The sequence below is a fragment of the Microdochium trichocladiopsis genome, assembly GCF_020744255.1.
Source record: "Microdochium trichocladiopsis strain MPI-CAGE-CH-0230 chromosome Unknown B0I36scaffold_4, whole genome shotgun sequence".
In the NCBI taxonomy this organism is placed as follows: domain Eukaryota; kingdom Fungi; phylum Ascomycota; class Sordariomycetes; order Xylariales; family Microdochiaceae; genus Microdochium; species Microdochium trichocladiopsis.
Window position 1 is genome coordinate 109569 of NW_025763547.1, and position 26331 is coordinate 135899.

General features: G+C 53.9%; 9 protein-coding genes across 9 annotated transcripts; 5 read left to right on the forward strand and 4 right to left on the reverse strand.

Moving 5' to 3' along the window:
* Positions 1-387: 387 nt before the first annotated feature.
* Positions 388-7985, forward strand: B0I36DRAFT_373300 (uncharacterized protein; the record flags this gene model as incomplete). The annotated part of the gene is given in 17 exon segments (XM_046160179.1): positions 388-490; positions 544-801; positions 887-1927; positions 2027-2133; positions 2151-2355; positions 2442-3466; positions 3515-3728; positions 3828-3963; positions 4033-4483; positions 4496-4911; positions 4993-5548; positions 5642-5774; positions 5853-6083; positions 6105-6769; positions 6791-7123; positions 7200-7926; positions 7939-7985. The coding sequence occupies 17 exon segments, from the start codon at positions 388-390 to the stop codon at positions 7983-7985; spliced, it is 6648 nt and encodes a 2215-aa protein (XP_046013421.1).
* Positions 7986-9644: 1659 nt separating this feature from the next.
* On the forward strand, positions 9645-9980 carry B0I36DRAFT_361374 (uncharacterized protein; the record flags this gene model as incomplete). Its single annotated transcript, XM_046158466.1, has 1 exon — positions 9645-9980. One exon carries the CDS (start codon positions 9645-9647, stop codon positions 9978-9980), a length of 336 nt encoding a protein of 111 aa, XP_046013422.1.
* Positions 9981-10135: 155 nt separating this feature from the next.
* On the reverse strand, positions 10136-11105 carry B0I36DRAFT_319653 (short-chain dehydrogenase/reductase). The gene has a single exon (XM_046153442.1). It carries the CDS (start codon positions 10981-10983, stop codon positions 10153-10155), a length of 831 nt encoding a protein of 276 aa, XP_046013423.1. The 5' UTR covers positions 10984-11105; the 3' UTR covers positions 10136-10152.
* A 2697-nt stretch (positions 11106-13802) lies between these two features.
* B0I36DRAFT_407020 (xylose isomerase-like protein) lies at positions 13803-14852 on the forward strand. The gene is made up of 2 exons (XM_046161835.1): positions 13803-14184; positions 14240-14852. Exons 1-2 carry the CDS (start codon positions 13927-13929, stop codon positions 14702-14704), a joined length of 723 nt encoding a protein of 240 aa, XP_046013424.1. The 5' UTR covers positions 13803-13926; the 3' UTR covers positions 14705-14852.
* A 145-nt stretch (positions 14853-14997) lies between these two features.
* B0I36DRAFT_361376 (uncharacterized protein) lies at positions 14998-15262 on the reverse strand (the record flags this gene model as incomplete). The annotated part of the gene is made up of 2 exons (XM_046158467.1): positions 14998-15089; positions 15145-15262. The coding sequence occupies 2 exons, from the start codon at positions 15260-15262 to the stop codon at positions 14998-15000; spliced, it is 210 nt and encodes a 69-aa protein (XP_046013425.1).
* Positions 15263-15639: 377 nt separating this feature from the next.
* Positions 15640-16045, forward strand: B0I36DRAFT_347780 (uncharacterized protein; the record flags this gene model as incomplete). The annotated part of the gene is given in 2 exon segments (XM_046156603.1): positions 15640-15919; positions 15930-16045. The coding sequence occupies 2 exon segments, from the start codon at positions 15640-15642 to the stop codon at positions 16043-16045; spliced, it is 396 nt and encodes a 131-aa protein (XP_046013426.1).
* Positions 16046-16157: 112 nt separating this feature from the next.
* B0I36DRAFT_319657 (conidiation-specific protein 10) lies at positions 16158-17067 on the reverse strand. The gene is made up of 3 exons (XM_046153443.1): positions 16942-17067; positions 16796-16883; positions 16158-16706 (listed from the first exon to the last, which is right to left on the reverse strand). Exons 1-3 carry the CDS (start codon positions 16977-16979, stop codon positions 16608-16610), a joined length of 225 nt encoding a protein of 74 aa, XP_046013427.1. The 5' UTR covers positions 16980-17067; the 3' UTR covers positions 16158-16607.
* Positions 17068-22542: 5475 nt separating this feature from the next.
* B0I36DRAFT_99010 (uncharacterized protein) lies at positions 22543-23270 on the reverse strand. Its single transcript, XM_046163701.1, has one exon. The coding sequence runs from the start codon at positions 23091-23093 to the stop codon at positions 22629-22631; it is 465 nt and encodes a 154-aa protein (XP_046013428.1). The 5' UTR covers positions 23094-23270; the 3' UTR covers positions 22543-22628.
* A 538-nt stretch (positions 23271-23808) lies between these two features.
* Positions 23809-25681, forward strand: B0I36DRAFT_240445 (uncharacterized protein; the record flags this gene model as incomplete). Its single annotated transcript, XM_046149763.1, has 2 exons — positions 23809-24041; positions 24112-25681. The coding sequence occupies 2 exons, from the start codon at positions 23809-23811 to the stop codon at positions 25679-25681; spliced, it is 1803 nt and encodes a 600-aa protein (XP_046013429.1).
* Between the last annotated feature and the right edge of the window lie 650 nt (positions 25682-26331).

Here is a 26331-nt window from a genome sequence, read left to right on the forward strand (position 1 = left end):
GAGTGGCGGGGCTTCCCTCTACCTGTGATCCACTCTCATGTGCCCCCTGCCTCTGCCGGCAGCCAAATTTGGATCTAGCAATGGGAGTGGCACAGGCATGGTTGCCTGCCTCGCGTTTCGGACCGAAATGTAGGTTGGCAGGCTGAAGACTATCTGTTACGTCGATTCTGGAGCATTACAACAGAGGATGGTAGCCGGCTGCAGGTACGAACTAGAGTATTTCACCATCGTGGTAGCTTCGCTCGAGTAGATGCTCTTTCCGTCCACTAATTCAACTGAGCTCATGCACCGAAGTATCCTGTTATTATGTCTGGCGTAGTAACGACCCCGATTTGTGCTTCTTCCGTATCTGAGGATCAATGCGACAATGCGAATCGTTATATACCTATGATTCGAGTCGCTGACGAGGAGTACCCGGCAATGACATTTCCTCGTTATTCAGAGAAGCCATTGCACGAGCAACTCGAGCCAATCGCCGTGGTTGGAATGGGTCAGTATAGAGACAATACGCAGTAATGAACCTGCTAACATTTAGTCTTTTAGCATGTCGACTGCCTGGCGAGGTTGGATCTGCGGGTGACTTTTGGGATCTGATGATGAAAAAGAGAACCGGCCATACCCCGCGAGTGCCCTCATCCAGGTTCAACATTGATGCCCACTACCACAAGAACAACAGTCGTCCAGGTAGTTTCAATGTCTTGGGCGGCTACTTCCTTGAGGAAGATCTCACAGGCTTTGACCCGGCTTTCTTCGGCATCACCCCTATCGAGGCTAGGTGGATGGATCCTCAACAGCGCAAATGTAAGCCAGCGTGCAATTGTACAAAGGACCCCAAAGAATCGCAACCATTAACGCAGTAGCTGACCTTCCTGCTCGACGTACCTAGTACTGGAGGTTGTCTATGAAGCTCTCGAGGCTGGTGGCATCACGCTTGAGGCCATCTCAGGAACTCGTACTGGAGTATACGCAGCCAGCTTTACCGCAGACTGGCAGCAGATGGCCTTTCGTGAGCCCTCCTTTCGGCACAGCGTCGCCGCAACGGCCGTCGATCCTGGCATGATCAGCAACCGCATCAGCCACGTCTTCAATCTGAAAGGGCCTAGCATGATGTGTAACACTGCCTGTTCTTCGTCGCTGTATGCTCTGCATAATGCTTGCAACGCGCTCCGCAATGGCGAATGCGAGGCGGCCATTGTCGGCGGGACGAACATGATCATCGCAGCAGATCAGCACATGAACACCGCAAAGATCGGCGTGCTGTCTGCCACATCGACTTGCCACACTTTTGACGACAGCGCTGACGGCTACGGACGCGCTGAGGCTGTCGGTGCGGTGTACATCAAACGGTTGAGCGATGCCATTCGTGATGGTGATCCCATCAGGGGCGTCATCAGGAGCAGCGCCGTCAATGCTAATGGTCGAACAACTGCTGTGAGCATCAGTCAGCCTAGCTGTGAGGGTCAGGCTGCAGTGATGATGGAAGCCTATCAGCGAGGGGGCAATCTCGATGCCCGTCTGACAGGCTATGTCGAGTGTCACGGGACCGGCACACCAGTTGGCGACCCTCTCGAAGCGGAGGCGATATCTGTAGCGCTGAACACGAACCGGAACACATGCGATGAGCCCCTGCTGATCGGATCCGTCAAGCCCAATGTCGGCCACAGTGGGGCTGCTAGCGGTCTCTCCTCTTTGATCAAGGCTGTCTTGGCTGTTGAACGCGGTATCATTCCGCCAACTTATGGCGTGGCCAAGCCAAGCAAGGCCATCAAGTGGAACGAGTGGCAAGTGCGAGTACCGACAGAATCTCTGCCATTCCCTGCTCATCTTCCTGTCCGGCGGATTTCGGTCAACGCTTCGGGATATGGTGGGACCAATGCCCATGTTATTATTGAAGGCGCCGACTCCATCGTCCCTCAGCTGGGCGGTAGTACAGAGAGATCTGCTAGCTATACGTACTATTGCTAGCATCACACTGTCGGTGGTGAGATAACAACACGGCAATTTCTCGATCCTAAGAGCACGACAGCAGAGAAGTGTTCTCGGCAAGTTATCGACCATGACCGCCCATTTCTGTTGCCCTTTTCAGCACATAATACGGCGACCTTGCAGCGCAACATTGCGGCTCACGCCAAAGTGCTAGACCGCTACAGCCTTTTGATCTCTCGCATACGCTCACTACGAGGCGGACCAACCTAGGAAGTAACGCGTATCTAGTAGCTAGCCAGCGGACCCTATGTGCGATTCTCAGCTCAGATTCTACGACTGCTACAGAGTCGTTTGTATCCGGCGGTACAAATCAGCCGTGCAGGAAAGTGGGCTTTGTGTTCACAGGTCAGGGAGCACAGTGGCCACGAAGTAAGTCGAGCACTAGAATTACTCGGCCATGTTTCACCCCCAACGCTAGATTTAACGAGGCTAATGCGTCCTATCTTGTGATTTAGTAGGTGCTGAACTTATCAAGTACAGCTCTGTGTTTGCTCGCTCGATTCAAGCGCTGGACAACGTACTTCAAGGCCTGCGGGACAGGCCCAGCTGGAAGCTCGAGGAATTATTACTCGAAGAAGCTTCCACTTCGCCTATCGCTTCAGCAGAGTTCGCTCAACCCCTTACGACCGCTGTACAAGTCGCGCTGGTCCAACTCCTAGATGATTGGGGCGTGCACCCCGCGGTCACTGTAGGACACTCTTCTGGGGAGATCGCGGCAGCTTATACCGCCGGGCTCCTCACGGCCAGAGAGGCCATCACGGCTGCCTTCTATCGCGGTCAAGTCGCCCGGGGTGTTCGCGCTAACGGCGCAATGCTGGCGGTGGGCATAGGCGCCGAGACCTTGAAGGAGCAATACCTCAGCAGTCCCCAGATGATGGAGGTCGAAGTAGCATGCTACAATTCCCCGACCAGCGTAACTCTCAGCGGTGATGTGGACGCTATCCAAGCCGTAAAGGGTCGGCTAGACGCCGACGGAGTCTTCACCCGTATGGTCAGCACTGGTGGCAAGGCTTATCACTCACGTCACATGGCCGATGTGGCTAGCAAGTACGAGGAACTCATCAGCCAAGCTAGAGCTGACTGGGCTCATGCATCGACCGCTGATAAGGCGGGGTGGATGAACTTCCAACGAGGAAGTGGCGTGGCTATGATATCGTCCGTCACGAGCAGCCTGTTAGCCAAGGACACTGTTCTTGACGGGACATACTGGAGCAAGAATCTGCAAAGTCCGGTTCGCTTCGACCAGGCCATCCAGAAGTTGTTAACAACTGCGAAATATTCGGACGTCGACTTAATGTTGGAGATCGGGCCTCACTCGGCCTTGTCCGGTTTCATCAGACAGATCCAAACTCACGTGGGTTACAAAAAAGCTGATTATCTCCCGACATTACTACGGAACGAAAACGGTGCTGTCAGGCTGCTCCAGGTAGCTGGCGAGCTCATTCTGCGCAACTACAATACGCTAAACAGAGCCAAAATCGTACGAGCATACAGTACCCATGATTGTCAGCCTGGCTCCTATGGTTAGGGTCGAACCGTTGTCGATCTCCCGCTATACCAGTGGAACTACGAACGAATTTTGTGGGCCGAGAGCCACCTGAGTCGCGAGCACCGGCAACCTGCTTTCCCTCGTCATGATCTTCTTGGCCAGCAAATTGTCGGTTCATCCCCATTGGAGCCAACGTGGCGCAATTTGCTGCGGCTCCAAGACCTCCCCTGGCTCAGGCATCATCGCCTAGGGGGTGAGTATATATTCCCGGCGGCAGGATACATGTCAATGGCTATCGAAGCCCTGACATAGATGCGTGAGCTCGGGTACACTGCCGCGGAAGGTGTGATAGACGGCTACATCTTGCGTGATGTGAAAATCCATACCGCCCTTGCGGTCCCAGAAGCGGAAGACGGTGTTGAGGTGCGACTCAGCCTGTGGCCAGCGGCGGGCAGGACCGACAATGGCTTTTTCGAATTCAGTATGTCGTCGACGAGCCACGATGTTTCCGTCGCCAGCAATCATCGCGGCATAGTCTCGCAGCATGTGACTGGCAGGATTCGCCTTGTCACAAGAACAGGCAGTGACGATAGAAGCTTTAGAAAACAGCCTCGACGAATCCCGGATTTCCCGCAGCGAGCGAGCGGCCGAGCGTGGAACAAGGCGCTCCGCGAAGTCGGATTTGACTACGGCCCGACATTTCAGGACATGGACAACATCCGCTTCGATGGTCAGCAACATGCTGCTCGCTGCACGACTTCAATCAAGCGATGCGTGGATAGAGAGCTTGGAGAGTCCCGCTACGCCTTGCACCCCGCGTGTGTCGACTCCATTCTGCAGTTATGCATAGCAGCCATTCATGCTGGCCGAACCCGCGCGATGACTTCCGGAGTTGTGCTAACATACTTTGAAGAAATAGCTCTCTATCCTCCCACAGAATCTCAACTAGAAGCTGGGACTAGTTGTGGATATGCGTGGACCACAGAGCGAGGAGCGCGATCGTTCAAAGTCAGTGCCCAGATGACCGCCTCCGATGGACAACTTGTCCTGGATATCGTCAATGCAGGGACGACAAGGTACGAAGCCGCTCTGCCGCAAAAGGACAGCTCAGTTGACCCGCTGAACGGGATTACACAGCCGTATGGCGCAGTAACGTGGAATCTTGACCTCGACGCCCTGCTCGAAAGCCTGTCGGACGACCACGGGGACCAAAAGGGCGCGCGTCTTCTCAGTTCGACCGTTGACCTAGCAGAGTTGGCACTGTTCAAGGATCCAGGCTGTCATATTGTCGAAGTTGGTTTCCGGTTTGCACGTCACACTCTGGAGAGACATCCGCTCACCAATTACACTGTAATCGTAGACGAAGAGGTTAAGTCTGAAGCTGTACAAGCTCTCGACGGATTTCGTTTCGCCAACGTACAAGTCGTAGAGAACGGGTCTCTGAGATACGATGCGCCAGCAAGTTCCCAGCAGCCTTTGAATCCGCCCGGACTGATTGTAGCCGACTCACTTTGAAGTATCCCGGCATCGCTGATGGACAATCTTAGTAGTCCGGGGGTCATCGCTACGGCCGTAACAGAAGAGGCACGGCCGTCTGGGTTTGATGTCATTCATCTTAAAGACCAGACGATCTACCACATCAAAGCCTCGCACGCTTCAGGTCTCACCGCGCTACAGTCCAAAACCGTCCTCCTCGTATATCGGAGCATTATCCCCCGAGTTTTCAGACTGACCCAACATGTCCTCCGTGAACAAGGCTTCGTGGTTGAGACGTGCAAGCTTCTGGCAGCCCCTAGGGTCCTGCATTCTAAAGGCATGGGGCAGGTCATCTTACTCGCCGACCTCGAAGGCACATCCTTGCTTCACACCATGGTAGAGGCAGAATTTGCTGCTGTACAGAAAATCGTCACACTTAGTTCGTCTCTGCTCTGGGTCTCTGCAGGTGGCGCGATTGTGGCTTGCAAGCCGGAGTTTGCTCTCGTCCAGGGACTTGCCCGGTGCGCTAGGGCAGAGCTATGTTCTCTCGACTTCGAAACGCTGGACCTACATCCTGATCTCAGCGACGAAGTCATGGTCAAGGGGATCCTGCGCATAGCTAACCTGCAGCGGATGCCTCTACACGCCGTTATAAGCGAACCAGCTGACACAAGTAGCCGTCGTGATTAGGAGTTTGCTGTTCACGACGACGGTAGGATGTACATCAGTCGTCTCATCGGCAACAAGCATCTGAACAAAGCCTATGCCAGCGTACCAGAGCCCGAGACTACGCTTCTGGCAATCGAAGACCGCAGGTTAAGTGGTAAATTGGTGTCACGAGGAGAACTCAAGTTTGTGGACTGTTCACATGACTAAGATGCCACTCAACCCATCCGACCAGACCATATGGAAGTCCACGTACATATCAGCGGTCTCTTAAGGGTAGGAGTCCTAGCCATCAACGGGTCTACTTATGCTAACGAGTTCAGTTATGAAATGGGCGGCGTCGTCGTCGGAGTTGGTTCTGATGTGGAGGGTTTGAGGCCAGGTGATACAGTCGTTGGGTTCAGCGCCGCTAAATTCTCAACATTTCAGCAGACACGTGCGAGTCTCGTCCATAAGGTTGAAAACGGTACAGAAAGCAAGATGTAAGGACTCGTGGCATCTCTACTGCCGTTCGCTAATGCCATCTATGGCCTCGAAGAGCTAGGCCGCATCAGGCCCGGAGACGTCGTCCTGATTCTGGACAACACCGGGCCGAGTAGTGCTGCTGCAGTCCGTGTAGCCCTCCAGCACGGTGCCCGCCCAATAGTCCTACAGAGCCTTGACACCGAAGACATACCTGCAGACATTGCTGTACGGGATCCTAGATGTATCATCAAGTACCATGCATCCGAACAGCTCGAGAGCGTCTTTCAGCGCCTCACGGAGCTTACTAGCGGCCACGGCGCAGATATCGTCTTCAGCGGTAGCAGCAGTGTTAACACGGGCATGGCAGCCGAGGCATGGCGGCAGATTGCACCCTCCGGCCGCTTCATCGACCCTGGAACAAAGGATATTTCGACGCACGCTGGCCTCGACACAGCGCCGTTCAGCCGTGGCGCGATTTACGCCGCCTTTGACTTGATTGAGTTGTACCATGCGCGGAAAGAGATCATCGCGAGCTTGTTGCCTCGAGTGATCGTATCAGCCAACCGCAGCATGAGCGAAATCTCACATAACAAGGGACTCCCCTTCCCGATTAGCCTGGTTGATGTCGCAGACATCAACCAGGCTGTGGCCTCGCACTCGGAAAGCCACGGTATACCGAAGACTGTTGTTCGCTACCGGTCTCCATAGAAGCCGCTGCAGATCATCCTATGTGCTACTCGCCCTCGCGTATCTTTCAGCCAGGAGGCCTCCTACCTGCTTGTTGGCTGTCTCGGCGGACTGGGACGCAGCCTCACTACGTGGATGATGCAGCGGGGCGCTCGACGGTTTGTCTTTCTCTCTCGAACGGGAGCACGCAGCCCTGCTGCTGGGAGGCTTATTCGAGATATTGAAGCCTCGGGGTCATCTGCGACTATAGTTCGAGGAGATGTGACGGTCTACGCAGACGTTGAGGCTGCAGTGAATCTCGTCCCTTCTGAACATCCGATTCGTGGTGTCATCCATACTGCAATGGTGCTAAGAGTAAGTGCTGCGAGTTCCTGATTCAAGAGTAGTAGTGTTGTGCGTTCCGCGACTTGCAAGACTGATCTACATATAGGATAACCTGTTCCAATCAATGACTTTCACAGATTGGCAGACTGCAGTGGCGCCCAAGATAGATGGCGTCTTGAATCTGCAGTCCGTACTTTCCAAGGCCCCGAACTCTGCGCAGCTTGACTTTTTTCTCATGACGAGCTCAATATCTGGTCTCTTGGGCATGCCAGGACAGAGCAACTACGCTGCTGCTAACGGCTTCCTTGATGCCCTAGCCAGGCGCGGATCGCACGAAGCTATTGACCGCACTCACGATAAACAGAGGCCAAGAGCAGCACGAGCGCCCGTCTCGATCATCCTGCCTATGGTTCTCGGTATCGGTGTGGTAGCCGAGAACACGAAGCTTGAGCAATTGCTGACGCGCACGGGGGTGTATGGTATTGATGAGGAGCAGCTTCTCGAGGCGTTCGAGGTCGCACTGAGCTCTGGAGCTAACCAAATAATCCCTGGGCTCGATCCCGCCAGACTCCGTCACTGTCTCGACGAAGTGGGCGAGGATGTATTCTGGCAGTATGATGCCCGCTTCAGTAGCATCATGCACACTATCCACTGTGCACATGCTCTGGGTGCTGGCTCCAAAGCGCTGGCAGACAGTCATTCTAGGCTGACCATACTCGAGACCATCCGTGGGGCGCAGTCGCTTTTAGAATCTGTGCTGACTGTCAAGGAACACTTCGCCGCCAAACTGTCACGTTTGCTCGAGCTAGACGTGCGAGTTATCGACACTCAAAGTAAATCCATAGCTTTATATGGTTTGGACAGCATGATCGGCGCGGAGCTGCGCAAGTAGATCTTTAACGAGTACGGACTAGACTTCCCATTCCAGCAGCTCCTAGCTCCGACCTTAACGACCGATAAGTTTGCATTGCAAGTATGCAAAGCCGTGAGGTCGGAAGCAGGAACAGACGATACAAGAGACGCGTAGTGGGACTCTACTAGGACATAATACATGCTTAGATCGCACAATAAATTCAGTCGCTTAGATGTCGCGAATAACTCGTAGTGTTAGGTGCTACTGTATACATGGTCATTTCCTGGCTTAATCACTGCACTTGAAAGTTTTTGAGATAACAAGTTTTGAGCAGACGCTCATCACTTAATAAGCGAAAGATTTCTACCAGCCATTATCACCAGCATTCGTGCTAGGCTAGGCATCACCGTTCCTAGCTTGGTGGCTCTTTGATGGATCTTTCTGCTCTCCTCACTGCGATCATGATTTTAAGAAAGGGCGATGGCTTCGACGGGTACGGCTCGAGCAGGGCGACCACAGTCTCTTTATAAGACTGGAAATTGTTCAACTCCATGTCGTCGTTTCGAACCGGCAGGCGTAATGCAGGCTGTCTGAGGGTCAATTTCCAAGTGCTAACCGGGATAACCCAATAATGCATCGTGTTCATCTCGCAATTCTCTCCAGAGAGTAGCGCCCACTGATATAATTGTTCTTCCGTCGGGCGATTGAATTGTTCTTGAAGGAGTCTTAGCAAGATATTAGGATATGGAGATGTTAGAACGTACCTGTATAGACTCTGATGTCTTCTGCGAATTTTCTTACATCGAGATTTCGAGCACCCTCTTCTCTCAACCACTTCAGTTCTTTGCTGCGCATGACATCAGGCACAATAAGATGCCTGCGTGCTTTGCAGGCGCTGATGACTTTGGAGTTGCTATATCTTTCACGTACTCGCTTCCGATGGAGGTCAATGCCCTGCTGCTCGTCGTCCATTGTTGACAGAGGGGAGGTCGCTAGGGATCCGTACTTTGATTCTGTGTTGCGAATCATGAAAAGGCTCAACCTTTGCTATGAGAGGAGTAGAAGGGGGCGTTCTAGAAGTGACTGGAGACTTGCGGATTATTTATACCAGTGTTTGTCAGCGGTCTCAGAGATAGTGCCGGACCTCAACCATGGTCTTCGTCCCGTCAATCTAAGCTTCCCTGTGATTGTTAGATGCCAAATCATATCGTGCCGAACCTAGGGCGGCAGGCTAAGGCGGGGACGTTGTCCTCGTGCGCTGGGGTGGAAAACAGGCCGATGTGCGGCATGACCTACTCAGATGATGTGTCCTGCATAAGCAGTACCACCAGCCGTGTAGGAGAAGCATAGCTAAGGATAACGCCTATCTCGTCACGACCTATTGGGTGTCGGGTCGTTCTGGGACCAATCAGAGTCTGTGCTGGTTGCACTTGTCGCTCCTCGACGCGAAACTGTGACTGGTGCTGTCCAGCATCTGTGGGCCTCTCACCCCAGCACGTTTAGCCAAGCACTTCATGGTCTTCTCCTCCGTACAAGCGCACAAGTCCTAGCGCAGCATGGGCGACCACCTCAGCAGGGCAGAGTTGTTCCCAACCGGACTGAGAAGCAGACTTCGTGACGGAGGCGCGCTCCGGCGTGGTGCTTTACTCTTGGCCCAACGGCTGTTACGAAATGATATCCGTGTTCCGCCGAGAGCCAATGCCCGAAAAGGTGTGGCACACTGTCGCAGGCGTCGCTGTCGTGCTGCGACCGCACTCTGGCAGCCAAGCCGACCTCAAGAGCATTCTCAATACGAGAGATCGCAAAACTGGGCATTGGCTAGAGAAGATCATGGAAGAATACTTCGAGCGGGGCACAGGCACAGACACCGCCAGGCTGTTTTCTGAGAATGCGTGCCCGGCCTTGATGCCACCCTTCGTCTCCGGATCCATGTCCATCGAGGTGGAGATTAAGGAGGACGAGACCACAGAGGAGGAGACCAAGGAGGTAGAGAGTAAGGAGGAGGAGCGACCGAGTGCCAAAGTCCAGGAGTGACAGAGAACGCTACCTTTCCGGTCTCCCTCAAGATAAGGATGATCTGGTTGGCTGACTCGATCCATGTCACAGCTGCGTGCGTATATTGCGACGGTCCCGGAGGCGAGCTTTCTGTACATTATGTGGAACATGGAGACTAGGAGAAGGCTAGCTACATGAGTCCTACGAACAATCACCGTATGATAGTCGATAGGCCGCTTCGTGTCCTTTGCCCGTTGTCCATCATACCTACCCAGCCGAGCCAGCTCAGCCCCCAGGCCACAGACGCGAAAGCGCCTCTCCAGAGCAACGGTCTAGGATGAGGCTTCAATAAGTCATTTGCTACCAGCTTGGCATATTCTGTTGGGCTCATGGGGGTGTAATCGCTGGACGTCTCGTTCAATTCAATAGAATTTGCTAAGGAGCTGTAGTAGCTTCCTGCCGGGACGAATGCGGCCTGTCGCTTGAGCGGTGTGTCCACTCCCCCAGATATGATTGTGGTGACGCGCACTCCTAGTGGCGCGAATTCTAGCCGCATCGTATGCCCCATCGCCGTAAGGGCGGCTTTGCTGGCTGAGTAGATGCCTTGCCAGGGTGGGCACAGCCCGGCAGATATGCTGCTCACATTTGCCACGAGCCCAGTGCCAGCCGCGTTGATGAGCAAAGGGAGGAACGCCTGCGTCACGGCCAGCACCCCGAAGACGTTGGCCTCAAAGACTTGACGCGCATCCTCCAGGTTCGTGTCGGCGAGAGGCATGAGGCTGTACACGGCCGCATTGTTGATGAGGATATGGAGGATTCCTCCCGTTAATTTTGAAATAGTCGCCGCGGCCGTGTCTCGAGATATCTGATCGGTGACGTCCAGCGGCAGGGTTTCGATTCCCAGGGCCTCCAGCGAAGCTAATCCCAAGACATTGCGAGCCGTGGCGAAGACCCGATGGCCGCGAGAATGAAATTCTTTCGCCAAGGCCGCGCCAGCGCCACCTTCACTGCAACCAGTAATGAGCACGATCATTGTAGTCATTGGCGCGAGGTGTATGGAGATTGCGGGTAAAACCGTCAGCAACACAGCCAATGGGTTAGGTGAGCTGCAATATAATAAAGATCAGCCGAAGCTTCTGGTGCAAGTTCCAGTGTAGAAGATATTCTTTCATTTCTTTTATATACAGGCTTATTAAAAGGTAATCTACGTGGAGTTTGAATATTATTGCCGGTAGTTGCCCAGCCAAGAGTCGGGTACACGTATCGGGGGTTACTCGGGCCCGAGTGGGTCAAGCCTCGGGGCTTGGTGCACTTATCGGGCGTTACAAAGCCCGCATAGGGGCACAAGTGGCGCAGTCATGGACCCCCAGTTTCCATACAGGTGGCGTCACGAGTCGTCTTTGTAGTTTCCCGCTCCCTGGCTTGCTTCGTCGATGCGAGCTCAGGATGCCCCAGCCACAGCTCAAGGCGGGTTAGTCTTCCTTCAGGTCTATCTGCCAAGAACTCAGTTCCGAGAGCAGAAAGGAAATTTGGGGAGGTCGGCTTTGACGGCAGACTCTGTTGCGAGTCGTGCAATTCCTTATCGTATATATTTACACCAAAACGTTAACTCTTAACAACTTCATCTTAAGTTCTATAAACTTGAAAATACGTTAGATACCAAACGATAAGGATAAAATACTTATTACGCTTCTTCAATTTTACTCCATTACGTATCTTCGTAGTATAGTAAGAAAAGCAGGTACATATAGTCCTGTAATAACTGGCACCTATAGTAGCTGCGTGTGACGACCCGACCAACAGGTCGCAGGATCGGGCCAAGGACAAGGGCAGGTCATGCACGCGGGACGGGCACACCCCAGGTTACGTAAGAAATCTCCTTATGTCAGCAAAGGTTATCGATAGGAAGGATCACCGGCTCACTAGGTGAGCCAGTGAGCCTCACACCAGGGTCACGGTGATCCACCAACCGGATCACGGTGATCCACAAACCCGGGCCAGTGATCCACTGACGGTTTGTTGGTGTTTGTTCGTGTTTGTCACTACAAATATGACATGAGCGATGAGGAGGAAAGAATACATAAAGGGGCTGAATCCCCCAGAGTAATTAGTTTAGTCTTTCATCCTTAGCGATCAATCTAAGTATCAGTTTCACCCACACTTGAACTAGTCACTCAATTGCCGAGACTGGTATCTCTTCCAAGAGACACGAACGACAACCCAGAGAGAGAACGACAGCAGAGTGTTAGTTGATCTTGCACAGGCTTTACCTATCTTGCAGAACAGCAACCCCAGCGCCCTGTCAGACGGTTGACCCCGGAGGCAGGATCGTGACACTACAGTCTCCACTTTTCCTATTTAGGTATAAGTAAGCGGTACTATCGCAGATCTTAAGCTACTAAAGTATTATTATTCTTATCGTTTAAGAATAAAGAAGTTTCGAAGTTAATAGCTCTTAAAATGAGAGAGTTATTAGGGTATGAAAATGTGGGCTTAATGCGGCGATAAGGAAGTGGCTCACTCACTTGTGTGGCTCACTCACTTGTGGATTACGTTATACCAATCTGAATGTCTCATTCAAGGCATGCACGTCGCTACTAGGCTGAGATGTTAGCTAGGAATGGAAGACTGCTCGACATGTAGAGCATCGAAATGGCCTCAACTCCGCCGACTTCACTAACCATGCTATCTGCAATCAGCCTCGAATGGAATCCCATTGAGGCCATTCCAGGGATTAACCAGGGTAGCGAGGATCATTGAGCGAAATGACCCAGCCGGAAGCCTAAGCGATTGTTCATTTGGTCACACAGACAGACTTTGTCATTCTAAATGCCTGCATAAACAGAAATACATAAGCTCGAGAATGCGGTGTTCGACAATGAGTTTGAGGACTCGCCAGTGTCTATAGTTTCTTGTATAGTTACAGTCTTACACGAGCTCTCAGCATCACGTACTGCCCTCATCGCCTATCATGGACAACTCCAACACCCCCTATACGGACCTAATCCGTGGGAATGGTAAGCTACACATCCATGCGACCAGCCTTGCATAGTTGTTGCGCCCCAGAGGTCGCCCGGTTATTCTGTACGACGTCGTTAATGCCTTGCCCTGGTGGCCACGTCTAGGGAATTTTGGAGACATGTTTTGGTCCGATACAGCATATGCACCCAAAGAGGGCAATTCATCCACGCAAACTGCAACCGGGGCGAGCTCGCCCGCGCATTGGCCGGCGCGCCGGGCCCAGCAGCAAATACGGCCCTCAGGGACGCAGCCACCTCCATTGAGAGCCCCCTTTCTTGGCCAGTCCCTGTGCAGGGTCATCGGATACTCCCTAGCGGCAAGTTCCTGGAGGAGGCGGGCTTCGCGATGTTGTGACGGGATGGAGATGCTTGGGATTGAATGACGCCATCTGAAAGAAACAATACCGAAAACATCACCCTTGCGTGAAGGCAGATCGCCGACTTCATTATGGCCAACTGATAACACTACTGCAGTACAGGCAATCCCCTTTTCGGTAGGGTGTCAGTGTAGAGCGTCTGTTGCTGTAGTTGCCGAGAACCTGCGTCGGCCCCGCCAATTAACGTTGTGGCCACTGCGTCTCCTGTGCGCCTCTACCGACTGGATGAAAGGGGATTGGAGCCGGAGAAGTGAGGTACGGTGGCTACCAGCACTGGGACTCAAACGTCATAGATGGAAATCATCACGGGGCTTGGCGCTTTGCTGACGTCATGGACATACCTGGCAGCAACAACAACCTCCTTATTTCAACGTACCATGTACGGTAACATGCCATCAAGATATGACAAGCAAACCTGGATTTCACTAGTCACGTCGTACGCTAAAATGGGCATTCAATACCCCTACAACAACGCGGTGATTCCGACATCCTTTGCGACTTGCAGCATCGGATCATATTCTCACCCAGCCCTGCCTGAGAAGTTAAAAGGCCATTTGCAGCGCAGGATTCAACGCGGTCGAATTGGCCATGCCGGATCTGTTAGCATACGGCATGTTCTTGAACGGCGAGGAACCGGATGCGAGTGACTACGACACCATTGTCGAAGTCGCTAGGGCTATTAAGCCTCTAGCGGAGGAAGTCGGAGTCGGGATCCTTATGTTGAAGCCGTTTGTGAACTTCGAAGGATGGAAGTTAGGCCTCCAGGATAGTGAAAGAGAAGATGCCTTTGCGAGGGCACGAGGATGGTTGATGGTGATGGAAGCCCTCGGGACAGACATGCTGCAGGTGAGCGATCTTCTACTGCTAGAAACATCGACATAGGCCTCTGACAGGACAGAAGTTGGCGTCGTCAGATGCTGAAGAGATATCACCTTCGGTCGACGATCTAGCCGCAGACGTTGCGAAGCTCGCTGACATGTGCGCCGAGGAAGGGTTCCGCGTCGCATACGAAAACCGATGCTGGGCGACGCGAACCCGGACTTGGAAGGCAGCATGGGAGATCGTGAAGAATGCAGACAAGCCAAACCTAGGGTTATGTTTGGGCACCTTTCAGATTTTGGGCGGGGAGTTTGGAGACCCAACAACCAGAACGGGGTTGATCGAGGATATCTGCAGGGCTGAACTGGAATCTCGCTGGAGAGCGAGCCTCCGACAACTGTCGGCAACGGTTCCTGCAGAGAAGATATTCCTCGTACAGCTATCGGATGCGTACAGGATGGACCCGCCAATCAAGGAATCCAGGGATAGTCAAGGGTCATTGTCTCGGTTCAGATGGAGTCAGGACCACAGACCGCTGCCCCGATAGAGTCTGGTAGCGGGGGGGCGGCCCCAAAAGGGCGATGGCATGTCCTCCAGGCTGACAGCAGCGACGACACAATACGGTAGAATACGCTCTTGCAGGAGATTGAGAAGGCAGCAGGTTACTTGAACCGACGCTGTGTACTGGCCCACGGGACGACTGAACGTATACTTTCGCGCAGGTTCCTACGTACATCCCCTGGTCTAGGAATTGAGCCTCATCGACTCTTCAATGCACCCCGTTCTGTTCCGCAGCATTACCTCCGGATTTGGGCGGCATGCATTCTATTCACATGCCGTTTACTTGTCCGAGTCCTTGCTGTAGAAGGCTTCCTCCCCTCCCAGATCCTTCAGCGCCTCCTTCGACTTTTCCTTAGATTTCTCACTTGTATCTTTCCTCTCAGGTTAGCAGACCAAACAAAATCCCGATGAGCGGATAACACGCACTTGGATTGCTCAGATTGGCCTTGTGGCCTCGCGCCTGGTTGCTGCGTTCCTCTGGGGTATCATGCATGCCTTCCAAGGCAGCATCCTCCTTCTTGATGTCGCGCTGTTGATGGGACATGACGGCGTTCGGATAGGTGTATCTTCGGTGGACGGTCATCGAGATCCAAAAAGTTTTGGTTGGGGTCAATATATACAGGGGCAAGAGGAAAACCTAGGCCGCACATGTACACTTAGGTCCAAAGTGAACCACAACATCATAGATCATCATCAAGAATATTACGTAGTTATTACGTCAACAGAACGAAATCGATGGACCTGGCGGAGGAAATACCACTGAAGTGCGTTGCAGCCGAGGCCTCGAAAGCATAAGAGCTGCTAACTGAAGCCCAGTCCATCTTTTGTGCAATGGGGAATACTTGAGCTCGGTCGGCAAGGCGCACTACGCAACTACAACACTTCGCATTCAGCTTTAATCGCATCGCCACACCAGTCATCATGTCCAAGGTGGCTCACGCTTACACCGACGACAAGGAAGGCGCCGCCCTCCCTCCGGAGGCGCCAGATGGTCAAGTGAGCGATTCCTCGTACTCGACCGGAAAGAGCGAACCAATTCCTGTTCAGGACGACACCGCTCCGGTCGAGGATCCCATTCGGCCTGAGAAGGCCAACTCAGACGAGCAACTCGGCAAGCATTGCTTTCCTTCACAGCATATGCATCCATCAGCCAACAAACCCATTATGCTTACTAGACCTGGAATGCTTACTGACACCATAAGTGCTTATAGAACAGGATGAGAAGGAAGCTATCGACAAATCCAATATCATCAAAGAGCGTACCCGAGGTGCGCCGCCGAAGGGCACGTACCAGGGGCCGTCGGATGAGAAGGACCTAGTCGAGTGAAAGTGCCACGAGTCGTTAGCCGTATGCGTCAGGTGGAGTCATCTCTGAGAGCTGCCATGAGCAGTTCACGGGCAGGAGATATAAGGACCACAGCTAAAAGTAGATACTTAGCGATCTTCCTGTCGCAATGAAGAGCAGATCAATCCGGGTACTTCTGTCTGCCCGAAAAAGCCGTTTTAACGTAACATCTCGACAGAACACTCGGCTTTCCTGACTCCAATTGGCTGCCACGCCGGCTGGGCCCCATAGTGTGCCTACTGTGCATCCGAATTCTTCAGAGCACCAAAATGCCGGCGACTCGATTCCCAGCATGAGAGAGAGTGAGAGACCGTGCAGGAGGGTCAAATCTTAACAGGAGGTGGCTAGTCTTTAAGGGCCTAGGGCCTATGGCGTTGCATGTCTATTTTGCCGTCTCTCCTACCTCGGGTAGATGAGCAGCAAAAAACAACCAATTTCTCCCAGCTCAACCACAAAAGTCTCGTACCTCAACTCGCCTTGATTCCCTCCCGCAGCAGCAATGTATCCACTCGTCACAATCAATAAGTCTTGTGAGAGTCCATGTCTATTTGGAACCACCTTTCCTGCCTGCCTCGGACGCGCGCTCGCTGCCGGGCTCGAATTTGCCTGACGAGGCCTGGCCGCCTTTCGAGGCGATTTCGCGCTGTTTTTCACCCTCATATTAGCTAAGGTGGCACCCGGGAGCGCGATGGTGAGGTGAAATTTGCCCAGGAAAAGAGTATAGCAATGTACCTGTTTGTCTGGATCCATGCTCGCGAAACCACCGCTGTGGGAGGCCTGGCCGCCCTTAGATGCTACCTCCTTGACCTCTTCGGTGGGACTGTCTCTTATGAGCGAAATAATCACGGCGATTGTGGCGGGGCGCTGGGGGGTCATACCGGTTGGCGAAGTTACCGGGGTTATCGTTGGATGACATGCTGAGATGAATCCGATGCTGCTGGCTGGGCGGCGTCGGTTGCAATGTAGTGTTCGGTTGGGTTGATGCTTTGGTTTTTTCGGGGGGGCTGATGTTGAGGTTGAGGATTGCGTTAAAGTAAGGAGAAACGAACTGATGGTGAAGAGGCTGTTATTTAAGCTACAGTAGCGACCTGCGGAAGGTCCACTTTGGCGTCTCCATGAAGTCATTGACTCCGCCTCTGACACGGATCTGACGAACTTCTGCAACAATCAACCAGGTTTCTCTTGAAGCAGACTAGATCCTGCGGTGACGATCCTCTGACGACACGAGCCAACGGTGAGTCAACGATTGGGAGAGCTTCATCTTTTGACTTTGCACCAGAGCTGCAGTGGTTTCAATTTCGTCACTACCGTGTAGGTGGGACATTTAGCGAATCAAGGCTCCGCCCCACATCGGGAAATTCCCTCGTATCCGATCCAGACACCCTGAGCTCCGGCTCCGACGCCCAAGACTCCAAGTCCCCGGGGTTCCGACAAGTTTCGGGCTACTCACGCTCGGCTGGTAGTGACTTGGGAAGCGAGCTCGAATTGTCAGGGTTACAGGGCCCCCACTAGACTGACGGGTCCGTCTGCTTACGTCAACCCAACAGATTATATCAGCCCGCATAAGTGCATCACCCGACGCCCGCAACGAGACTCCGTCAATCGAAAGCCAGACCTCGGTGACCAGCAAACTACCCCTGATTCGACTGGAGGACTGGGTCGAGGAGAAATCCTATGATGAGGATCCGCCTACTTGTATACATTACTCGATCAAATGGAAATTGACAGTAGATGGCAGAGTCGTCCCTGGCTCCAAGGATAGCGAGCAAAACCTTGTCCTCGCGCCAGGTGACTACTGGGAGAAGACCCTACGAAGCAAACTCGATAAATTGTTGAAGAAGAAGCTAGCCTCGAATCGATCGTATCGACCAGACGACACCACCGTTGTAGTCCATGTGCAGGATCGATCGGAGAGAGACTTTGTGAAAAGATTCGACGAACTGGACATCGAATGGCCGATTCTGGAACAGCAACTTCTCCTCTGGAGCAACCTGTTTCGTGCTGGACGACGATCGAGGATCGAGATCACCTTTAACTACATCCAGACAAGTGGAGGCGCTGGTGTGACATCCAAGCGTGGGACCAAACGAGGCTTCGCGTCTACTTCAGAACGAATGCTCGCACAACGTGACATGTACATTGCTGCCGAGGAAGGCTCCAGTGGGCAGCCATCAATTTGCCAACAGGTGTACGCGACCTTTCGCTGCCCAGGTCCACCCTGCCACGTCAGGCCATACTGCTGGCAGGATAGGGACACCAAGAAGCGATACCGCTTAACAACACACCATTTCAAAGCACACACGTAGGTCTGCGTTCTGCTCTTCGGCCATTCGACGAATCACTTTTTTAGTCCAGCCTTCCGCCCGCAAGGCACGGCCAATGCTTGACGTTGTTACTAGTGTCTCGAATTCGTCCCAGAGGAACACCACCATCTCGTCTTGGTACATCCCAGGTTTTTCAAGCAATCGATCGAACAACGCACTGAGCATGGCCGGGGTGATACTCTTCGGCTGACCAGCAACGTTCGCAGGGGCTTTCGTGGTGCCAACGTGTCGTAAATGGGATCGTGTACGTCGGACATTGCGCTCACTTCATCGGACAGTCCTAGGTATCTCATTGTTAGCATATTTTCCACTTGTAATCATATGCCCAAGCTGTTCGTGGACAGATTGTGCGAGGTTCGGCGCCATGGCTATTTGTGGTTTTAGATCGGTCACGGCAATTGCGGGACATTCAGAGTTGGGGCACGCACTCTGTCTTCTGGCTCACCCTCGGACAAGCCAGGGTGGACGTTAGCGCCACCAGCGTATCCACTACATCTGGCACAGGGGTGTCGAAGAGGGAAGGGACTGTACATGTTCATGCAATCATGCCAGAATGGCTAGAAAGATGGCTGCCTGGACGTACAGTACCGTAGCTGCCTTGTGAGGCTGACGCCTTACACTCCACAAACTGGGTTGAACGATGGAGCTCATTTGGAAGCCATGGCATCATCACAGAGCTCACACCATGTTCCCTTTCCGGAAGCTTACGGGAGGCTCGTGGCTCGTTTGTGTCGGGCTGCAGGCAGCCCCGTTGCGGGGAAAGGCCAGGGTAACGCCGTCTTAATCCCGGCGCGTGGGTGGTTTGCGGTCCGCCGGTCTCCAGTTAGCCTCCACGACGAAGTTCTCATGTGTAATGGTTCGGTGGATTTGAGAGGGTCTTGAAGAGTTCTCAAAGCGGCTCAGTGGGCATCAGGAACAAATGAGGCTACCTCGGCAAAGCTTGAGTGCGCCACCCATGGATTGCGATGTTGGCATTCTCCTTGGCGGTCTTGTCGTTTTTACTAAGAGCGAAGGCGAGGGAGAAGAAAATATTTGCGAGTACTGGATATATATTTGGACCCAAACTCCCGACAGTGGGAGAAAACTCGTCAAGGATGAGAGGCTGGTGATGGCTTGACGAAGCTATGCAGGCTATCTACTTCAGCGCCCTCAAAATGGTTCGACATGCCGTCCGAGTTGGACCTCGACCCATCTACGTCCGCATGTGACTCTTGGCGAAGGACCTCGCGAGTCACCATGATCACGTCGCCATCCTTGGTCGACTTGTGCGGGAAGATCTCGTCCTGCGACTCGTTCTGTGCCACCGCGTGCCGAAGCGCTTCGACATGGCTCGACGTGCCGTATGCCCGCGAGTGGATGCGATTGGCATTCTTCGAGGCCGTGCCCTTGTTAGTGTAGGCAATGCTTCCGCGGCTCTGCAGGCGATAGGAAGCTCCCTGTTGTCTTGAGTTGCCATAGTATCGATTCGAGCTGTCCCCAGTGGAAAGCCCCAGGGCCGTGTTGAGCCCCGGGATCTTCCTGGCGACTTGTCGAAGTGGCGGTATGCAGGAGCAAATTATCAGAGCACATAATTCGGCTTCACACCAGATCAGTGGTTCGGCGAGCAGATCTATCTCGGACGGTCCCAGGTCAGCAAAAAGTCAATCGTGTACGAGCCTTGCAATCATTTCTGGTATCATGCTTACATGTAATGTTCTTCCAATCAATGCTCGTGACCGCATGAATGCGGATGACCGAGATCGATGTCACACTATGCAAGGTAGATGGTCAGCATTTTGTGCGCGCGATGGGTCAAAGTTTTATCCGTTTGGCTTACAGCAGACCGAGTGACATCATGGCAATGAGACCGATCCTCTTTGCCACTGGCATCTGCAGCTTCCACATGGCTGGAATTGGCTGGATGAAAAGCGAAAGATCCGTGAACAGGTTGAACACAAACTAGTCAAACAAGACTATTAACTCCAGAAATGCCACCGTATTATGTATGAGCTGCTTGGGTCATCAGACACTTACATCAGTCCACCAAAGCACCCACAAGTTAAGGCAGGTGCCTTCCATGAGCGGATCCCAGGATTTCTCGACCGGGCTACAGGCGAACGTGACCACCATTATCTCTTCTATAGCTTGACAGGCCAAAAAGGCACATAACGTGTAGTTGAGGATTCTGGAGTTGCCCAGTTGGTCAGCGTTCGCTGCGGCAATCAAGGGAGTGGGGGACCAGAACTCACCTGTACTTCGGGTTTGGAAGCAATCTTAAATACAGCACGGCAAAGCTTGCTTTGGCGGCGCAGATACCAGCAGTGTAAAGGGCTGAGGACGCGGTTTGAAGCTACTCTCCCGTTGAGTCTTCCATCTAAGCTGAACGGAGGTCTGTGTGCCTACCTTCAGAAATAACACAAGGTCGGGATAGGCGACTTCTTCTATGGGATATCCAAGACCATGGCGGGCGGCTATATGCCGGCGTAATTAGTGACAGATCGGCATACCTCCAAGTACGGAAATCGTTATCTGCAGACAGGATGTTGGTGCTGCGTACCTTCCATCACAACTGCGATCATAGCTATCGAGCATATCTTTGAAAGTCGGCGAGAGTCAGTAATCTGTCTACTGCCGCTCGCTCAAAGACGCGGTCGGGATACGTAAAGTATAGGGCATACCCAGCTGAACAGGATCAAAGCTAAGGGTTATAAATGCGAATATCAGTATTGGTAAAGGTGCACCACAGGAAGGCATAGGACATACCATCGTCAATACCAATGGAGCGAATGATGAAAAATCGGGCCCAAATCCGCATGGCCATGAAGAAGCCAGTCAGAACGAGAAAGATGACGCCCGAAGTGAAAACGTGCCCAGCTAAATTGGCCATGGTGGGGATCTGCAAAGTTGCAAGATAGATGTCTTTGGCTGATTCGATAATGTGTTTTGTTACATGATATCTTCGAGTATGGAAGGGTTGTAGTGCGCTCTTTTAAATCGAGGAGGGGTTGAGGTTGTGTTATATCACAAGCTGAGGTGGTACCATGCTCCGGGCAATATTGACTTTCGTGGCAAGGTTGGGAAATTACAGCAGAGCGAGCTAGGAAGCTTCCCCGGATTCCAGCGGTATCTATGGAGGTGTGAAAGTGTGAAAGGTGGGGCAACAGCCGTGGCGCAACAGCTCCCCGACGCCCACCAGTATTACCCAAATGTAGTAAACACCTACCTATAGGTATCCAGATATCCTCCAGCATGGCGTATTTCGAGGTGTGCAGACAAGAAGTGTGTTGCGGGACCAGTGCAGGGTCTACCTGACGGAATGGTCGATGTACGCGCCTTCGGCCAGAGCGTTCTGCAGGGTGTGCCTGTGCCGCCTTTGTGGCTTGGTGGCTCTGCAGATATATTGGACAGGCTTCGTGAGTGCCTCAAGGACCAAGGTGATTAGTCGTGGAGCTGTCTTGGCGGCGAGTGATGGTCTGAAGACGTCGAGCTGGTCACTGAATATGACAAAGGGCCACTCAGAAGCGAGCACCCTGGGATACCTAATACCTTAAGGTACGCTAGCGTACCTGATGCTGGCAGGCTATCCTGGGGAAGTTGGGTCGAAGCCGGGTCGAAGCTGTCACAGCTGCGGGTTCCGCGCCGTTGAGTGGCGTGCTGTGGAGCGGCCGAGGCTTCGAGCTTGACGAGCTTGACGAGCCATGGATGCTGGGGCAAGGGGGCTGTTGGCGCTAGCTGCGGGCGTGGTGGGCGACTAGGACAACTCGAGCGACGTCCGCCAGGGTGCGCGTGCGCGACTGCTCAAGTGCGCCTGCCATGGATGGTGCGCCCCACTTCCCCAGCCTGGTCGTGGACGAGGATCTGGCTCCCGGGTCGTGCCTGCCAGCCCCTGACCCGGCCGCTGCCCCTGCCCCTGCACCCTCACCCCGGGTCACCAGCACTGAAGAGGGCTGAAGCTTCAGCCCTTCTCGCCCTTCGCCCGACCAATCATTGGACCCTCCCCTCCTCATCTGCTGCGAAACACTCTCTCGGCCCGCACAGGCCGCCGAGCACCCCGAGAGCATCAACCCGGACCATGAGCTATAAGCCATAAGCTATACTGCTAGTCTTGGTTTCAAACCTCTTCGTCATCCATCGTCGGGAACCGGCACCGAGCACGTCGAGGTCTGGCCCCTGATCAACTGCTGCCAGCCACAAACGACACACAAAACCACACAAGACCACCCAAAAGACAAACGCCCTCGAAAACCCTGCCTCCCGCCGTGTCACCAAACTGTGCCGCGCCAGATCTCGTCGACCACTCTCTCAAGAGAGCCTTCCGAGCCCCTTTCAATCCTCAGCCGCAGAGAGTAGATCATCTCATAAACCGCAACTAGATCAGCACATCCGTGCAGGTCTTCTCTTAGTCTCTCAGCCGTGGCGGTCGGCCCCCGAACATTCTCTAGTACAATGTGCTCCAGGGCCCTGTTCTTGGGCGCTAACGGCTTCCCCTGAGACAACGTGCTAATTCCTCGTAAGTGCCTTCTAGCACTAAACCTTCGCGGCACACGACCCGCGAGGCCGGCGCAGGCATCCCAACCCGAAAGCCAGCAGCACGACTCCTTTAAGCTTGGTTTCATTCGCCACAGCCACCCGCACGCGTTGTGTGTCGCTAACATTTGAGCTCCTAGCAGCCACGGCAGGATTACAATATTCTTCTCTCTCGGTTCAGGAGTCCTCGTTGGCCCCATTGATCAATCTTGCTTCCAAGTTCGGCTGGTCGCGGCGGAGCATGGTCTTGTGCCAAGCCGAACTCTGACGGCACGGCTATGCTCACCAACTTATGCTGGCGACTGCCCAGCTCCCAGCAGCGAGTTTCTTTTTACCCCGGGATCCCGAAGGGGCCGCCGGCCCATTCCGGCATGACTCAAGTTTAGCTACATTTCCCCGCACAACAGACTCGCTCATTTCACCGACGGTACCATCGACCAGAGCTGGGGAAGTGAGGGGTGTGGGAGTCGTACGTGGGCGTGGGGATAGAACAGCTGTTCGAGGCCCGCCCCGAAAGCGAGACTGAAGCGCACGAAAAAAGACTGTGTGGGCGCCATGGTAATGGTGAACCGGCAAATGCGGCCGATCCCTCTTGCTCTGCAGCATCTGAGATACAAATACACGCTTGGCCCAGACACTTCCTCTTCAGGCCACGGCCGATCTGTTACACAAGACTTTTGTTATCGCGCAACTTTCTTTTTACCCCCGATCTCGCACCGATCCTGCCACTCCCGGACCGCCAGACCAAGTGCCAGATAAAGGCCAAGCTTCGGGAGCATTGTACGGGGCACTTTACAAATCACGGCGACGCTGCTGCCAACGCTAAAACACCAGATCTCTGGATCACTACAATTCCACTTTTAAATTCGTCCCTCGAGGCATCAATTGGCAGAGTGTAAGCCCGGCACAGGCGCAATGGCCGACTTTCCCGTCCCCCAGCACTCGACGAGTGCCGATCGGGACGCTGCCCAGCGGCTGCACAACCCCATCCACGCCGAACGCCATGTTCGCGTCATCACAGTAGGCGCCGGTGCCTCTGGCCTGCTTATGGCCTACAAGCTGCAGAAGCACTTTAACAACTACAGCTTCGTCTGCTATGAGAAGAACCCAGCAGTATCAGGCACGTGGTACGAGAACAAATACCCAGGGTGAGCCCCTCCCATCTGTTAAACCTAATACCGAAATGAGAACCGTAATTAACCACTCTTCACTTCTCAGATGCGCCTGCGACGTCCCTTCACACAACTACACATGGTCATTTGAGCCGAAGACCGACTGGAAGGCAACCTACCCGCCCGCTCAGCAGATCTTTGAGTACTTCAACGACTTTGCCACAAAGTACAACCTATTCCGATACATCAAGCTGCAGCACCAGGTCGTCGGCGCGTACTGGAACAACGACAAGGGCGGGTACGACGTGCAGGTCAAAGACCTGGCGTCGGGCAAGATCGTCAACGACCACTGCGACATCCTCGTCAATGCCGGTGGTATCCTCAACAACTGGAAGTGGCCCGCCATCCCCGGCCTCGACCAGTACAAGGGCACACTGCTGCACACGGCTAACTGGGACGACAACGTCGACCTGACTGGCAAGCACGTCGGTCTGATCGGCAACGGCTCTTCGGGCATCCAGGTCCTCCCTGCGATCCGAGAAAAGGTCAAGAAGGTGACCACCTTTATCCGCGAACCCACATGGGTCTCTCCTGTACCAGGTCTCGAGCAGAAGATCTTCACCGACCAGGAAAAGTCCGAGTTTGCCAATGTTCCCGGCAAGCTGACCGACTACCGTAAAGGTATCGAGTCTGGCTTGAACGGGCAGTTCGGCCTCTTCTTGCAGAACAACAAGATCAACCTCGAGACGCGCGAGTACATGATTAACGCGATGAAGGAGAAGATCAACGACCCTTACCTCGAGTCCAAGATCATCCCCGAGTGGTCTCTAGGCTGCCGCCGCCTGACCCCAGGAGTGAACTACCTCGAGTCCCTGACTAAGGACAACGTGCAGGTCGTGTACGGCGAGATCAACAGCATCACCGAGCGCGGCCCGCCCTGCGACGACGGTAACGAGTACCCCGTCGACATCCTGATCTGTGCTACCGGCTTCGACACCACATTCAAGCCGCGCTTCCCCGTCATCTCAGACAAGGGCGAGAACCTGCAGGATGTCTGGTCCCAGGCTGACCCGACGTCCTACTTTGGTCTGGCCGCCGCCGACTTCCCCAACTACCTCATCTTCCTGGGCCCCAACTGCCCGATCGGCAACGGCCCCGTGCTGTGCGCGATCGAGGCCCAGGCCGACTGGATGTGCAAGTGGATCGACAAGTACCAGACGACCAACATCAAGACGTTCGCGGCCAAGCCCGAGGCCGTGGCCGACTTTGTCGCCTTCAAGGACCAGTTCATGACCAAGACGGTGTGGGTGCAGAACTGCCGCTCGTGGTACAAGGGCCGGCCCGACGGGCCCATCCTGGCGCTCTGGCCGGGCTCCGCGCTGCACTACCTCGAGTGCATCAAGGACCTGCGCCTCGACGACTTCAACGTCACCTACGCCGGCAACCGGTTCGCCTGGCTCGGCAACGGGTACTCGCAGACTGAGCTCGACGAGACGGCCGACTGGGCCTACTACATCCGGGACCAGGACGGCGACGAGCCCCTCAGCACCGCCGGCCGGAGGAAGAAGCTGACAAAGTCGGGCACCGTGTTTGACCGGGCCGCGGTCAACTTCTCGGGTGCCAAGGAAGTGGAGATGAGGGGTGTTGTGGAAGAGCAGCCCACTGCCCGTTTGTAGATGGGACGGCCTGAAGCGCGCGATATTGCATGTAACCAGCGAAACGTCGTTATTGGTATTTGAAAGGATGTGGTTTGATACGCGGGACTTGGTGTATATATTCTCGAGCATCAGCAACGAGCTGCTATCGAATCACAGCTATGAATTCCTCTTCCATTGGAGGTGTGGTCAACTCTTCTGCGGGTCGGGCCGGTTCGGGCTGGTCGCGGCCTTGAGCGCCGCCGTGTGCAGGCCTTGGTGGTGGTGAACCACGCAGTCGGCGCTGAATGTCGTCATATAGAGCTCGAGTTCGTAGACGAGCTCGCAAGTATCTTTCCACAATGTCTTGGCAGCCTGCGGGAGCGCGCGCGTAGCTCGAAGTTATGCGATCAGGCTCTGTGGGGCCGCGGGTACTGCCATCCACACAGAGCTCCGGGCAGTTCCCATCCTCAATGGTAGAGAACGCACCGCGTTTCTCAAGAAGCTCGCGAGCAGACTCATCAGAGAAATCAGAGAAATGGACGGCATGATCTAACGGCGTCCTGCCACAGATATTCATCGGGTTCACGTCTGCCCCATGCTCCAGCAAACACCTGGTGATACTGAGCCAGCCGAGTAGCGCTGCCCAATGAAGGGGTGTGTTCCCGTCCGAGGTAACGGCGGTATTAATG

Bases quoted from the DNA above. Each gene is read 5' to 3' on its own strand.
- B0I36DRAFT_319653 (XM_046153442.1), bottom strand. From the start codon at position 10,983: ATGACTACAATGATCGTGCTCATTACTGGTTGCAGTGAAGGTGGCGCT.
- B0I36DRAFT_407020 (XM_046161835.1), top strand. From the start codon at position 13,927: ATGCCGGATCTGTTAGCATACGGCATGTTCTTGAACGGCGAGGAACCG. The intron at 14,185-14,239 runs GTGAGCGATCTT...ACAGGACAGAAG, and splicing joins TCGGGACAGACATGCTGCAG to TTGGCGTCGTCAGATGCTGA.
- B0I36DRAFT_319657 (XM_046153443.1), bottom strand. From the start codon at position 16,979: ATGTCATCCAACGATAACCCCGGTAACTTCGCCAACCG. The intron at 16,884-16,941 runs GTATGACCCCCC...CATAAGAGACAG, and splicing joins CCCGGTAACTTCGCCAACCG to TCCCACCGAAGAGGTCAAGG. The intron at 16,707-16,795 runs GTACATTGCTAT...GGTGAAAAACAG, and splicing joins GCATGGATCCAGACAAACAG to CGCGAAATCGCCTCGAAAGG.
- B0I36DRAFT_99010 (XM_046163701.1), bottom strand. From the start codon at position 23,093: ATGGGGCCAACGAGGACTCCTGAACCGAGAGAGAAGAATATTGTAATC.